Genomic DNA, 13,550 nt, shown 5'->3' on the forward strand with positions numbered 1-13,550 from the left:
CCATTGGCTAGAACACTATGATATTCTCCTGGTTAAATAAACTTTAAATAATAATAAAAAACTGAAATAAATCTGTGATCTTAACCACCAACCAAATGTTTGAAATGGTTCTTAAAGCTTGGTTTCATTAGGTCTGGTCTGCTCATAAGCATCCATTTTCAGGGTACCCTGCACAATGCCTAAACAAATCACTGCTGAAAACTTACAGGAGCATAAGATAACTTATTTTGTCCTTTTTAACTCCGTAACACTTTTTTGTGAACCCAATACAATCACAGTCAAAAAAACATGACGCCAGCCGTCAGCTCAGTGTCCCGGCAGGAAGTCGGAGCAGACACAGCTGAAAGTAGCAGCTACTGTGGAAAATGGAGTAGACAATAGACTATTCAAACCAGTCATTGTCAAGTCACCGCTGTACACATTTGTGCCTCAAATAAATATGTAATTATTAAATATATAGCCTTCTTTAAAACGTTTGGACAATTAAAATATATCATATGTCATATGTCATATGTTCTGATATAGTGCATGTTTGTGTGATGATGCTATTGATAATGAGGAAGTGCATTTTGTTGCACAACCTCAGTGTTTTGTTTTTCTCGTGTTTGTTACTCACTCTCTCTGTGCGTGAGGATCGATTTCTAACTCTCTGATGTCGGCTAATCCATATTTTTAGGATCTTAAATAAAGTAAATTGTCACCCTTAACTACTCGAACAACATCCATAATAAAAACATGAAGGTTGTTTTGATGCATGGTTTTTATGTCAGCATATCTTACAACGTGTTAGTGAGTCCATTTCTGGTGATGACAGAAGCGTCTTTGTGATGTCATCAGAGCACAAAGCTGTCAACGGTCAAAATCGAGGCATGAGAGTATCCCTGTCTTTTCTCCCTGTCCTGTGTATCATTCATCAGTGGTGTACCAGTCCAAACCCATCAAACAAATACTAATAAAGAACGAGCAGTAAGAAAAGAGGAATGACCTCCTACAAAAAGAACAAGTGAATGCCAAATCATGCAAAAGAGTTAACTTCAACTCCACACATATTGAGGGCTGATTAATCGTCAGGGTCTGTGTGAACCCAGAAAGGTGTAGCCTGTTACAATATCCAAATACAACAAGTCCACCTCACACACACATAATCACATGAGCACTGACAGATTGATTTGTGGGAGAGGAAATGATCAATGTTGATTCTGGCTGCAGGAATGTTTTTCCAAGATAGAAAGTTACTCAGAGGGAAGAATGGGACTTGTTTGATTAAGATGGATTTAAGTACAATTAACTCTTATGAAGGAGCTGTCAACTGGCTCAGCCCAGTATGAAAGAATGAGGCATAAAGTCACATCACAGACATGACACCTGGTCTCTAATGCGTGCCTGGAGTATTGTAAGAGATCAAACAGGAGGTGAGAGGAGGTAGGCAGAAGGACAGAGGCTATGTTTAAAATAGACCCATCACTGCGGTCAGTCATTGTCATCGCCTGTTGAAAAGCATCACTGGGGAGGTTCAGGAGAAAGCAGCCACGAGGCTGTTCCAGGAACTTCCTTGAAAAGGTTTTAACATAGATTAGCCACCCATTCATCTTGCTGTTGTCACAGCACAGCACTATCTGGGCTTGTTTGCCAGTTCTTTAAAAGCCTGTTTTTATCTTCACAGACATTTCTGCACTGACCTTAAGATGAAGGATTTCAACAATGATAACAATCTAATGCATTGAAATGGTCTTCAAGACTAAAAGTACAAATGATCTTAAAAAGGAGCTCAAAATAAACACTGATATGCAAATTTAAGAGTATCATAAAGAATGTGGTAGCATGTTCTTGAAGACAAAGATGAAGAGATGCACCGTCTGTGAAAATCAGGGCAGATACCAGGGTTTAATTTTGAAGACTTCTTTGTAATCTTTTTTTTGGTCTATTTTCAAGAAAAACGAGAAGAATTGATCTGTGTAAATTGTTGCTGGTCCCTCTTCTTGAAGAAGACCAAGACGTACCCGAGACCCGAGATCCAGTGTGCAGGAGGTGTGTCACTTCCTTAACTATGGGAAGGTTGCAGCTGTAAGCAGTGGATACAAATTTATGAATCAATTAAAGTTTTTATTTTTTATCAGAAAGGTGTTTTTTTTATTTTTTCTAATCACAGTAATGACTTGAAAAAATTGTCTTTCAGTGTGTGTCTTGACTCGGTTTGCTCTCGGCCTCAGACTGGAGACGGGACTGAGTCAATGTGTGAGAAGAGACAGAGACTTTCAAAACAGGGTCCCAAGACCGCTCTTGAGACCAAGACCAATTTCGAGTACTACTACTCTACGTCTTACTCCAGGTCGCTGTTCTTCCTTTTCTTTCTGAGTTTGACCATGAAAAAAATCAGAGAGTTTGTCCAACAGATAGTTACTTATGCCCAATAAAAACCTCATCTCTAAATCAGGAGTCAGTTATATTGGCATTAAATTGGAACCAATACGGACCAATGGCTGTCAACAAGGTCTCCTTTGCTAAACTAAATACATTTTTTGACCCCGATTGGAGTTCCTGGTTAGTCAAACTCAATCCATTTACATAATTGATTCATGCAACGTTGAATGAGAGCTTCTCATATGTTGTAGATTTTCAACTTCCCAATATGCTCTCTGCTAAATATCAAGCCTGGATCCAGAAGCTCTTAAAATATGGCTACTGATCCCAGACCAGTTTGTCAGGGGTGGGTGCGGTCATGGGAGGCGACCTGTAAAGTGATGCATCTATTCTTAGAAGCCTAATGCACACGCTCCCCCGGGCTGCGTCCCCTTAAATTATTTTAGCAGTGGATCTTGTAAGTGGACTGCTCTGGGTAAAGGTTTAAATATTGATTCACTGTGTTGTAAATTTAACCGGGAACAGAAGGCAAGGAGCTCTTCTCTCAGCTCGTTTCCTCACATCAGAGACCTCGTTCTTCAAAATCCTCAGATCATTAAAAGCTCGTTTCCTCACATCAGAGACCTCGTTCTTCAAAATCCTCAGATCATTAAAAATAAGTAAATTGATTTTCTAATAGGCCAAATGTTCTTTTTATAAAGATCAACAGGAATCGTTTTTCTCTTTCCTGCGGTATATTCATTCACTAAATTGATTCACTAAAAAAGGAAACGTGTTAAGTTAGTACGATGCTTCTGGTGCACCATGTTGCCAAACAACAGCCATTATTCTCTTTAAGTCAGCCGCCTATTTGAACTGAGCAAAAACATTATCTGTGTTCCTTGTTAAATCCATTAGGAGCGTCTGCAGGCACTTTTTGCCACAATGAACCTTTCTGTTGTAAATATCTCCTTTTATGGACAATGTTTGACTGGAATGCCGTTGTAAAAGGTTTCATTGGCACTTTGAGAAGCAACAATGTCAATCTTGGCTTGCAAAGAATCTGTTTTTCTAAATTGCAAGAAGAGAAGAAAGAGAAGTTGTGAGAAAAACAGCGCTCACGGGCCAGATAGTTCAAGATGTACACTTGTGGTTTGATACAATTCAATGTGTTAATGCTTCTGCTTTGACATGGGCCTTAAACAAAAACACACGGTATGTCCACATACCACATACATATAGCAGCAGCAGCTGTTAGTGTGTGTGTGTGTGTGTGTGTGTGTGTGTGTGGTTTGGCAGCAGCAGCGTGTTCTTTAATAACCCCTCCTCTATACCTTCTCAGAACCAGCGTTGTGGTTAAACAGGCACAGAGCAGTCTGTGTGTGTTTCTGTTGTGTGTGCCAGTGTATGTGGGCAGACGGTGTGTGATTAGCGGTCACAAACACTGCCCTTCATCATCATAAAATGGATTTAATAGGTGGTATAAGATGTAGGTTTGGCTTGATTCTTGTATCTAGACTTAAGTATATTGTTTGCTAGAAGTGAGTCATATCTTATGTAAGATAAAACAGAAGTATTAGGTAGGGCCGGGCAATATATCAAGTTTTAAAGATGAGTCCTGGTGCAGACCAAATCTGCAAAATTGGTCTGGTAGCTGGAGAGGTGCCAGTCCACTTCATGAGCACTGCTAAGGGTGTACTTGAGCAAGGCACCAAACTCCCCCATCAGCCTAGGAGCACTTGCTGTGGTCAGCCGCCTCATTCTGACATCACTTTAACATTTACAGTATGCTACATTCATTTGTGAATAGAAACTTCTCGTAGCTTTTGGTAATAAAGACATAAATGTTGGTTTTCAGACACGGTAAGAGAAATAATGTATTTCTACCCTGACTGTCTGTCCCGCTTCACCTGCCTCTGACTCTCTTCCTCTCTGAGCATAACGAAAAAACCGCCAGCACAATAAAACATGTATATTTTGAAGAAGAACAGAACATAATTGTTCTATTCTCTTTAGAGACTTTTTTTAAGTTCATTTTGTGTAATTTTTCACATACATGTTAATTGCCTGCAGCTGCCTGTAAATTTAACTGTGTGTGTGACATTTTGGCATTTAGTCCATGCTGATTGGATAACTGATCTTTTTCTTATTATTTCTTTACAGGAAAAATATTCAGATATTGTGTATCGGGGTTCAGCTAAAAAATATCATGATGTGACATTTTTGGTCCCTATCACCCGACCATGTGCATACAAAGAGAGAAGGATGGAAGGGGGGAGCAGACAGGTAAAAAGGGAGGAAGAGAAAGAAGGTATGATAAGCATGAAGACGGCAGAGGGGCAGATCGAGATAGATGAACCACTGAGTAACATCACGTTAGAGATTCTTTCACATCATCTACATATTAATATCACAGTATACATTCAGACACATCTATATTTCTTCTCTTTTAGAGGTCCAAACATTAACTCACTTAGTTAAGCAATCAAAAACCAAATGCAAGTTCTGTTGTGTTTTTTTTATCACATTACGCTGCAGCCCAACAGAAAACTAAAAGCCACACATTTCCAGCCATACCTCGCTTGCCACCTCGTCTTCCTTCTGTTTGTACCGTGGCATGAATAAGCAACTGTCAGTCACATCAGCTCTGCTTCATCTTACTACAGTTTGTTGTCTCTTTATTCATTTCAAGAAAGTTCATCATCAGCTTAAACATTCTCTAATCTTTAAAAAAGCAAACTAAGTCATGTCACCCACAGATTCTGAGCTTTATGGTCATCACCTACAACCTTCACCAGTACCTGTAGAGGGTAAATAGTAAGTGGACTTGACTCCCATCCATACGGCACCAACATGCAGCAAGAGCAACTTAAGTTAAATGTCTTGCTCAAGGACACATCGGACATGTGGATGCAGGAGCTCAGGATCGAACCCACGACCAGCTCTACCAACTGAGTCACAGCCGCCCCAAACCATTTCACTGTCATCATGATGCTGCAGTAAAGGTCAGAGGTCAAGTCTGTTTATCCTGACCTTCTCTGGGAAACATAAAACCCCGACTTACATCAACATTTATGTCCATTTATCAACATCTTGTAAAGATGCATGACTTCCTCAGAATGCATTTTGAGACAGAGCAGAGCGTTTCTCTCAAAATGTCTTTCAGATGTGACAGCATCCACATGTCAAAGTTCATCATTATGTAAAGAGTATAATTCCAGCTTGTCACTTTTTATCTTCCCGCCTTACTTTTCCTATTTAGTCTTCTGTCTGTCATTTGTTTTCCTCTCAGTTACCCAGATAGCGTCTCCAATAACTTTGAGTCCATGCACACACTTTCAGGCAACAACACACACAAACGCACAACTGTGGTAAAAATACACATGGCTTCAGTTAGTGGGAAAAGTATCACATCCAAAGTAATAACACAAACATGGCAACCCAAAGCGGCCCCTAGGGGGATTGGCACAGAACCTGGCAAGCCATCCATCATCAGTCTCATGTTGCCATAAGCCCGTGCACTGCCAGTGTCAGTGCGCGTGAATATACTGCGTGTGTGTAAATTTGCGCACGCCTGTGAAGCTGCTGCATCCCAGCAGAGTGAAACAGAAGCTCAAGGAAACTTTGGAAAGGATAATCTTGTGTCAGGATCAGACTTGGGTTTAAATGATGAGGGAATATGTGTTTGTCTGACCTCGAATGTGTGAATGAAAAACAGATTTAAATAGGGCAACAAAAAGGTAAGAATGAAAGGCAGAGAAACCAAGGGACCATCAAGTTACTTGTTCACACAGAGGGACCAAAGCCAAGATTTGTGCGCCAGAACTTTGATTGCTGCACTTTCACCACAGACAGTTAAGTGGAATGCATTCAGAAAGCGAGAGAAGATTTCCTTTGTGGTCAATACATGACAGATGGCATATGATTCAGTGAGCACTGGAGCTATCGCAAGTGTGGTGGTGGTGGGGGGTTGAGTCAAAGAAGACATAGAGAGGTGATGAAAAGACCACCAGATAGGGAGGAGGGTGAGGAGAGAGGGAAAGGAAGGAAACATGGAAACCAGTTGACATCCTTTTAAATGCTTATCAGCCATCATTTCAGGAAATCTACTATATTTGAATGGAGATAAAACATGGAGGGTTTATTTTGTTCATAGCGTGAAGTTGTGTGCAGGAGAGGACAAATCGTTTGTTATTGACTTACCCTGGAGATAGTGAGGGGCATGTTGAAGTCCTTCCCTCCCTGCAGCCTGAAGCCCCAGGGTGCGGGTCCTGACAGCGTCACACTGTAGTTGCTGCTCATGGTCTCTTCTGACGATGTAAAAAAAAAAGAAAAACACGCTCTCTGCGTTGATGTTACTGACAAGTGTTGATGCCAGGAGCAGGAAAAATCAGCTGCAGGTCAGGTGGTAATAATGATGTCACTGGGTTTCAACGGTGAGTAAGAATTTCTGTCAGGACTGCTTCGAGATGTTGCAAGATCTGAGAGGAGATATGGAAGTAAAACTCACATCAGAATTGTTATTGTGAGATTGTATACAAGACAAAGATAGTGCATGGAACATAGAGTGATGGGGTTTTTGTGTGTAGGTGTAGGTGTGTGTGTGTGCAGATGTGTCAAATGGAAAAAAAACAGAGGGGTCAAGGGGAGAATAAAAAGGAAGATTACACACTGTCGTTACATAAACATCCCAAAAAAATGTCATTTCAATATTTATGGTAAAACTTTGAAGAAAGGGATGGTAAATTTGTCATAAATCAGGCTGCACACTTGTTTCTAATAAGTAAAAATGTAAACACATACACATGCAGAATTATATATAAAAAGTGTTTCTATCTGATTATTGAGCAGCAGTTTGGGAGCATAATTGACTTACATAATCAACCAGAAGGTACTCAGAAGAAGGCAGTTCACACTAAGCATTTAATAGCAGCACATTTCTTAATATTAGGGCGATAATCATGAGAAAGGAAAGGCTGTACCTCTTTAATGGTTATTCCAGAAATAATAATTCCTCCACAAGCAGGTAGACAATGTAATCCCTAGTTTCCCCTGGACTATCCCCTTCCCAGTCAACACACTGTGTATGTGTGTGTGAGAGCGCTGCAGAGGGATGCAATGCTCTTATATACCAGCTAATGACAGAGGGGAGGGGAAAGGTGGGAGGAGGGGAGCGAGGAGGAGGAGAGGGAGGCCAGAGGAAGAGCGAGTGTATAGAGGTTAGGTTGGGAGGAGAGAGGGAGGAGAAAGAGGTGGGGGAATGGCCCATGGGTGGAGTGAGGGGAACACGGGAGAGGAGGAGAAATCAAAGGGGATGATAAGAAGGGGGAGATTAGGGGATGGGAGGAGACATCCCTCAGAGAAGAAAATGGGGGGGGGGGGGGGGGGGGGGGGGGGTAGAGGAAAGGGGGGTGACAGGGGGAGATTAGGAAAAGAGTGTGGGAGCAGTGCACACAGAGAATGACAAGGGGAGGGAGGGGAGGGAGGGGAGGCATGGGACGGTTTATCTTTCATCCGGATATTTTGGGAACATGGACTCAGCGGTACAGGCTTTTGATTTAAGGGGGAACAAGCCGTAACCAGATCATGACCTGGGAACACTTCTCAAAGGCCCCACAAAGGTTACCCTTTAACTCAGGATCATCGTCTTAGTAATGGTTAAATAACTCATCATTTTACTGTACATTTGTCATGAAATGTATTGAACCTGCATGGTGCATCAGTGCAGCAACATTATTTCCATCCTGCTTATTTATCTGTTCCTTCAGTATTTGAGCCTAGACGCCTGGCAAGTCTTCTCCTGCTGCACTTGTGCCTTGGCTTTCCTTCTTTTCAAGGCCAGACGGATCAATATTGACTTTGTATTTAGAGTGATAGAGTAGTGGCTCAATTTTAAACTCATCCCAGTCCTTTCTTGGCCCACACACACACACACACACACACACACACACACACACACACACACACACACACACACACACACACACACACACACACACACACACACACACACACACACACACACACACACACACACACACACACACACACACACACACACACACACACACACACACACACACACACACACACACACACACACACACACACACACACACACACACACACACACACACACACACACACACACACACACACACACACCAGTACCTCTTGCCAAGTCCAAGCTGCGCTCTTTGCAGGAAAGTCTTATGGACAAATTGGACATGAAGGGAAGAGGGAAGTGGCTGGACAGGGAGTAGACTTCTTTTAGGAAAATGTCATGCAGAAGTTATTTTCACATGCAAACTGCTCAGCAATCTTCCTGAGTAAGTTCTTCTCACATGCACTTCACAGTGGGGAGGCTATGTGTATTTCAACACATTCAGACTAGAAGTAAGAAGAAGAATACGGGCCACTGATAGCCTGGTGTGTCTGTTGTCCTCCAGTCAAGACTGACCTGAGGCTCATTTCCTGCATGTGGACTCTATCCACTGTCCTATCACATAAAGACAGAAACTTAAAAAAAGAAGATTAGAACAATAAATAAATTAAAGCCCCTCCAATAAACACAGGATGCTCATAATGAGTGTGTTGCTAAAGGTTAGACACATGATGTCAAACAGAGAACACAGACATGTTGAACAATAGGGGAGCAGGTGCTGGGAGGAGCAGAGGCGGTAGAGTCATTAAACCTGTATCCGCTGCAGAGCTACGAGGGTCTGGATGGGGGTGAGAGTGAACAACAACAATAATCACAAAAAGCCCGGCGTTGATTCTGGGCTACAGCACAGATGGTTTCTCACTCCTGTTTGGATTAGGACACAGCTTCATGGGAAATGGCATGGGTCATGTGGGAGCCCACCCCAGGTTAAACTTGTTTTGTTTGATGCCATGTCTGAGACTAAATCTGCCTTACCCAGTAAAACCAGGTTAATGCCAGCAGTCCCCAGTGTTAAAATAATGAAAAACACTGCACACCGTTGGTAAGCTTTTGTGTCCTGTAACAACAGTTTACAGAACATATTTTCCTTTCATGTCGAGCTCAAGACAATATCACACATTTTACACTGTATGCTTTCAGGATTGTGTCCATATAATTAAATACTTTTAATCAAATCAGAATTACAGGGGGGGAAAGGAATTAATAAAAATAAAGAGTATGTATTGTGATGACTTACAGGTAACTGACACTTAGTGATGGAAGTCGATAATGAAGATACACTGTTTATATGAAAGTTAAAGTACTCGGTCAAATTAATGACAAAATATCTCCCACAGCTGGCCTTTCCATATTGTGCTGGTGATGTCATTTAGAGTCAAGACATGTGCAGTGGTGGAGCCACTAAATTGATCCCCTGCCTCTCTCTCTTAAACCTATTCGACTTACTGATAAAATAATAAAGATCCCCCAGGTCTGTAAAGTCCTCAGCAGAAACGACGCTCGTATCAGTTTGAAGCAGACTCTCACAGATACAGTTCAGTGAGGATTCAGTGCTCATTATGTTTCCTTTCACTCTTCTCTGATCATCTGGTCAAGAAAACTGCAGGACGCACATTTGTCAACTGTGATATTACATCATGATCACATCAAATAACTAAAACTGACCTGTGCAGAAAAGTGAACATTTGAACATGAATTATTAGGGCGATAAGAGCAGAAAGAAAGTATGTTTGAGGAAAATGAACGTTTGTTTTAAAGTTTGCTATTTGGTCCATCTGTTAACATGGAGGGGGGGGGGACTGCTGCAGAAAGAGCTCTAAAAAGTGTTCACTTTTCTCCCTTTACAGTTAAAACGTTTAAAATGTTTTTTTGTTGAATGTATACATTCGTTAAGAGCTCTTTCGCGACACACCAGAAGATGTGCCAAAAGGCCTTTATCACCTCACATCTGGGCCCAGTTTAGCTCAATTGGTATCAGGCACCTGATTGGCTACAGTCATGTATGCATTTGTCGCAGGTAAGGACAGGTGTGTTAAGTTGACTAAACATTTATATGTCATTGAATTGTGAATACTTTGTGTCAGCAACTAGTTGGGGCTCAAGCTGTAGACTGGCTCTAAGTCCCTCCAGTGACCGGGCCTGCTCTCCTCGCTCTACGACCCGGGTGCAGGCAAGCCAGGAAACAGAAACAGATAGCAACCCGTAGAGTCGATGAAACTGAGTTTAAATTTCCCTTCAGCTGTGAAAGAAATGAACCAACTAGGGACAAAACTAGTTCCAGGTTCGACTACCAATCCTGAGGCTTATTGATCCATGTCTACACCCCCCCCCCCCCGCTCTCTCTTCCAACACTTCCTGTCTATCTTTAGCTGTCCTGTCTAAATAAAAAAAATGGGATGAAAGCCCCAAGAATCTTTTTTAAAAAACTGTATCTGTAATGTTTATCCTGTCTGCTACAGATGATGCTATAAAAAAAAGTTTAAGGATTATCATTGTAACACCTGACGGTGTATTGTACAGTGTTGTTAAAGTGTTGTTAGATAAGATTGCCTGCCACAAATGAAACGAATACAAATAGAAGACTTTAGAAATCAAGTTTTCGACTGATGAAAAAATAAAAAAAAAAAATCCCTTTACTAAGGTTAACCTTAGTGTCTCGTTTCCGTGTGACAATTGTGCTTTTGAGTCACATGAACATATCATTTCTAAAATACGGGCCCAGTCGTAGGTCTCACAGTTCTGAAATACTTTTGTCATACATTTGATGAATTGTTTTTATTGTCCAAAAATGGCCACTGGCCAAAAACTGTAACAGAGAGAACAAAGGAGATTTGAGGTCCACAGGATAATGATATCAAACACTAACAATAGAGAGTGTGCTGCAGCAAGAAACCTCAGACACCCTGCCAGTCTTTTGTTCTGTGAAATGGTCTATTCCAGTCCCATATGCTCACCTCTCCACATGCTTAATGATCACAGCTTAGAAGCCCCCTACCACATGCACACACCCCAACCAGCTCCACCCCTTCACGGTATGATAATCTGCCCCTCTGATGACATTTAATGCATCCTCCACGTGAGTAAAAGGGGAACACCCACCCCTACTCCACCAGCTGCCCCCAAACACACACACACACAACCCGGAGGGTCAACATGCAGATACAATCTCTCTCGTGTATAATTTGTATGCTTGAGGTCAAGCTTGAAGACAACAGCTGGGGTCTGAATAGCATTAATTCTAAATCAGCTTTTTTTCAGTCAAATCTCTGCTCTCAATGCTAACAAAGGTTTGATCGTTTTAATAAACCTGACTTACGTTCTGTGGTGACAAAATGTGGCCATGATATTAGTATATATGATGATTCTTTTTTGTCAGATCTTGAGAAAACAAAAGGTGAGACCATTAGGAATCTTTTTTGTTATGATTAATTTTTCGTAAGTCAGTGGATCGAGTTGGAAATGGGGGAGAGCTAGAGTGGGGATTGACAAGAGAGCAGCCAAAGGTCAAATTTGAACCAGGGCCGTCCTACAGTCCCTCTACATGGGGCGTGCAAATGACTATGAAAAAACAATCATAGAAGTTCTTGAAGGGGAATTCTATTTCAGGGAAAATTCATATTTTCATTCAGGTAAACAATACTTTCACACAGCGGTAACTACACACTAACCGACAGTAGAGGAAGACACATACATGTACATAAAAAGTTATTTATGTTGGGGAGAGTATTTGTCTGGTCGCCATCTAATCAGTCTGACCTCTCCAGACTGATATAAGCCCTACTAATCCTCCAAACCATTACTGTAAATACTGCACAGTGAGTGGTAGGGATAGTGCACTAGCCTTTTTCTCTCCGAAGATTTTCTTGCCAGTGCAGTGAATCCTCTGGGTTGGATTTACTGGATGAAATTGTTGCTGCCAAATTAAGAAGAGTGGTACTGTTTGATACATTGATGACTACAAATGTTATTAGCCAAATGAAATTTATTGTTAAGCATGCAGAAATACAAAGATAATCACTTTACATTTCTCTTTGTGAAGTAGTTCTTCCCTAAGTGCCTGAAAAAAAGGAACATTTATAAAGTTAGCTAAAGGTAATCAAAACAGTTATTGGAGCTTATCGAAAGTATTAAACTGTAGAGATACTGAACTAAAGAATTGTATGAATGTATGAAATACTTAAGTCAAACAAATAAATTGAAATCTAATACATAAATGTGTGTCTCTCGGTTACTGCAGATCTTGGTGTTGACACCATCAAGCATCTTATTGGCCTTACAGAAGCAGCATTAAGTTCATATTTGTCAGATCAATTTCAGTTTGTATGTGTGAACTTTAAGGGCTCTTTGATGAAAACAGTCACAGACCTCAAACACGCCATTCAGTTTGATTGTTATGCAGATGACACTCAATTATACTTATCAATTCAGTCAAATGAAACCAAAAACAAAGATCTGAATGACCCCAAAAATTTTTTTTGCACACTGCCAACACTGCCAACGTCAGACCAGAAATGGGATTTTCCTTGATCAGATGCAAAAAGGATAGAAATTTCTTTCAGGTCAAACATTTCCATGAGTTTACAACTTTAAGAATTGTCCAGAAAACAAAACAACAAATCCAAGACTTTCAGGTAACATCAGCACACTTCTGACAAAATACTAAAAGCCTGCCTAGAACTGAGAGAAGAGCCTGCTATCAGTGCTCTGAATCTCATCTGTGAGCTCAGCCACTGTTTATAACTGCTTGCTTCAACAGTGGAAAATATTCCACCCTGTTTGCCAGCCAACCAGGCAGACAGAGATAGACAGACAAGCACACTGGGAGACAGATAGCTCAGCCCAAGCGATTGTCCTTCCTAAGGAAGATAAACTGAGAAAAGTCTGGCCTCAGCTGCACAGAGACAGAAACACACAGGTGCACACACACACACACACACACACTCACACACACACACACCTACACACACACAGACACACACACACACACACACACACACACCAAGTCTGGGTTAATTGAAGAAAGGCATTTTAAAAGCAAAGTGCTGTCTGTCCTTTGAGACATACAGTAAACTAATTTCATAGAGACCATCCACAACATTTAAGTCTTAAAGATCGACTGCTCTTCTTAATCTTCCACTGCCTGTTTGGAAGCAAAGTGACAAATTATCAAGTAGGCCCACAAGCTTACATTTCCATTTTAAGCCATCCTTTAAAGTAAGAGTAACTAAATATAATCTGTGCTGAAAGTAAGCTACTTCTTCCGTCT

At 41.2% G+C, this 13,550-nt stretch overlaps 1 protein-coding gene across 1 annotated transcript in view; it reads right to left on the reverse strand.

The window, feature by feature from the left end:
• The window catches only part of LOC306826102 (PDZ and LIM domain protein 5-like), a 35,103-nt gene extending 27,666 nt beyond the window's left edge, over positions 1-7,437 (reverse strand). Inside the window, exons 1-2 of the mRNA XM_079347213.1 lie at positions 7,323-7,437; positions 6,544-6,821 (exon numbers count right to left, since the gene is read on the reverse strand). Coding sequence (XP_079203339.1) covers positions 6,544-6,642 — 99 coding nt within the window. The 5' untranslated portion in view covers positions 6,643-6,821; positions 7,323-7,437. The remainder of the gene's footprint in view (positions 1-6,543; positions 6,822-7,322) is intronic.
• Positions 7,438-13,550: the final 6,113 nt, after the last annotated feature.

Source organism: Symphodus melops, assembly GCF_947650265.1.
Source record: "Symphodus melops genome assembly, chromosome: 1".
NCBI classification, from domain to species: Eukaryota; Metazoa; Chordata; class Actinopteri; order Labriformes; family Labridae; genus Symphodus; species Symphodus melops.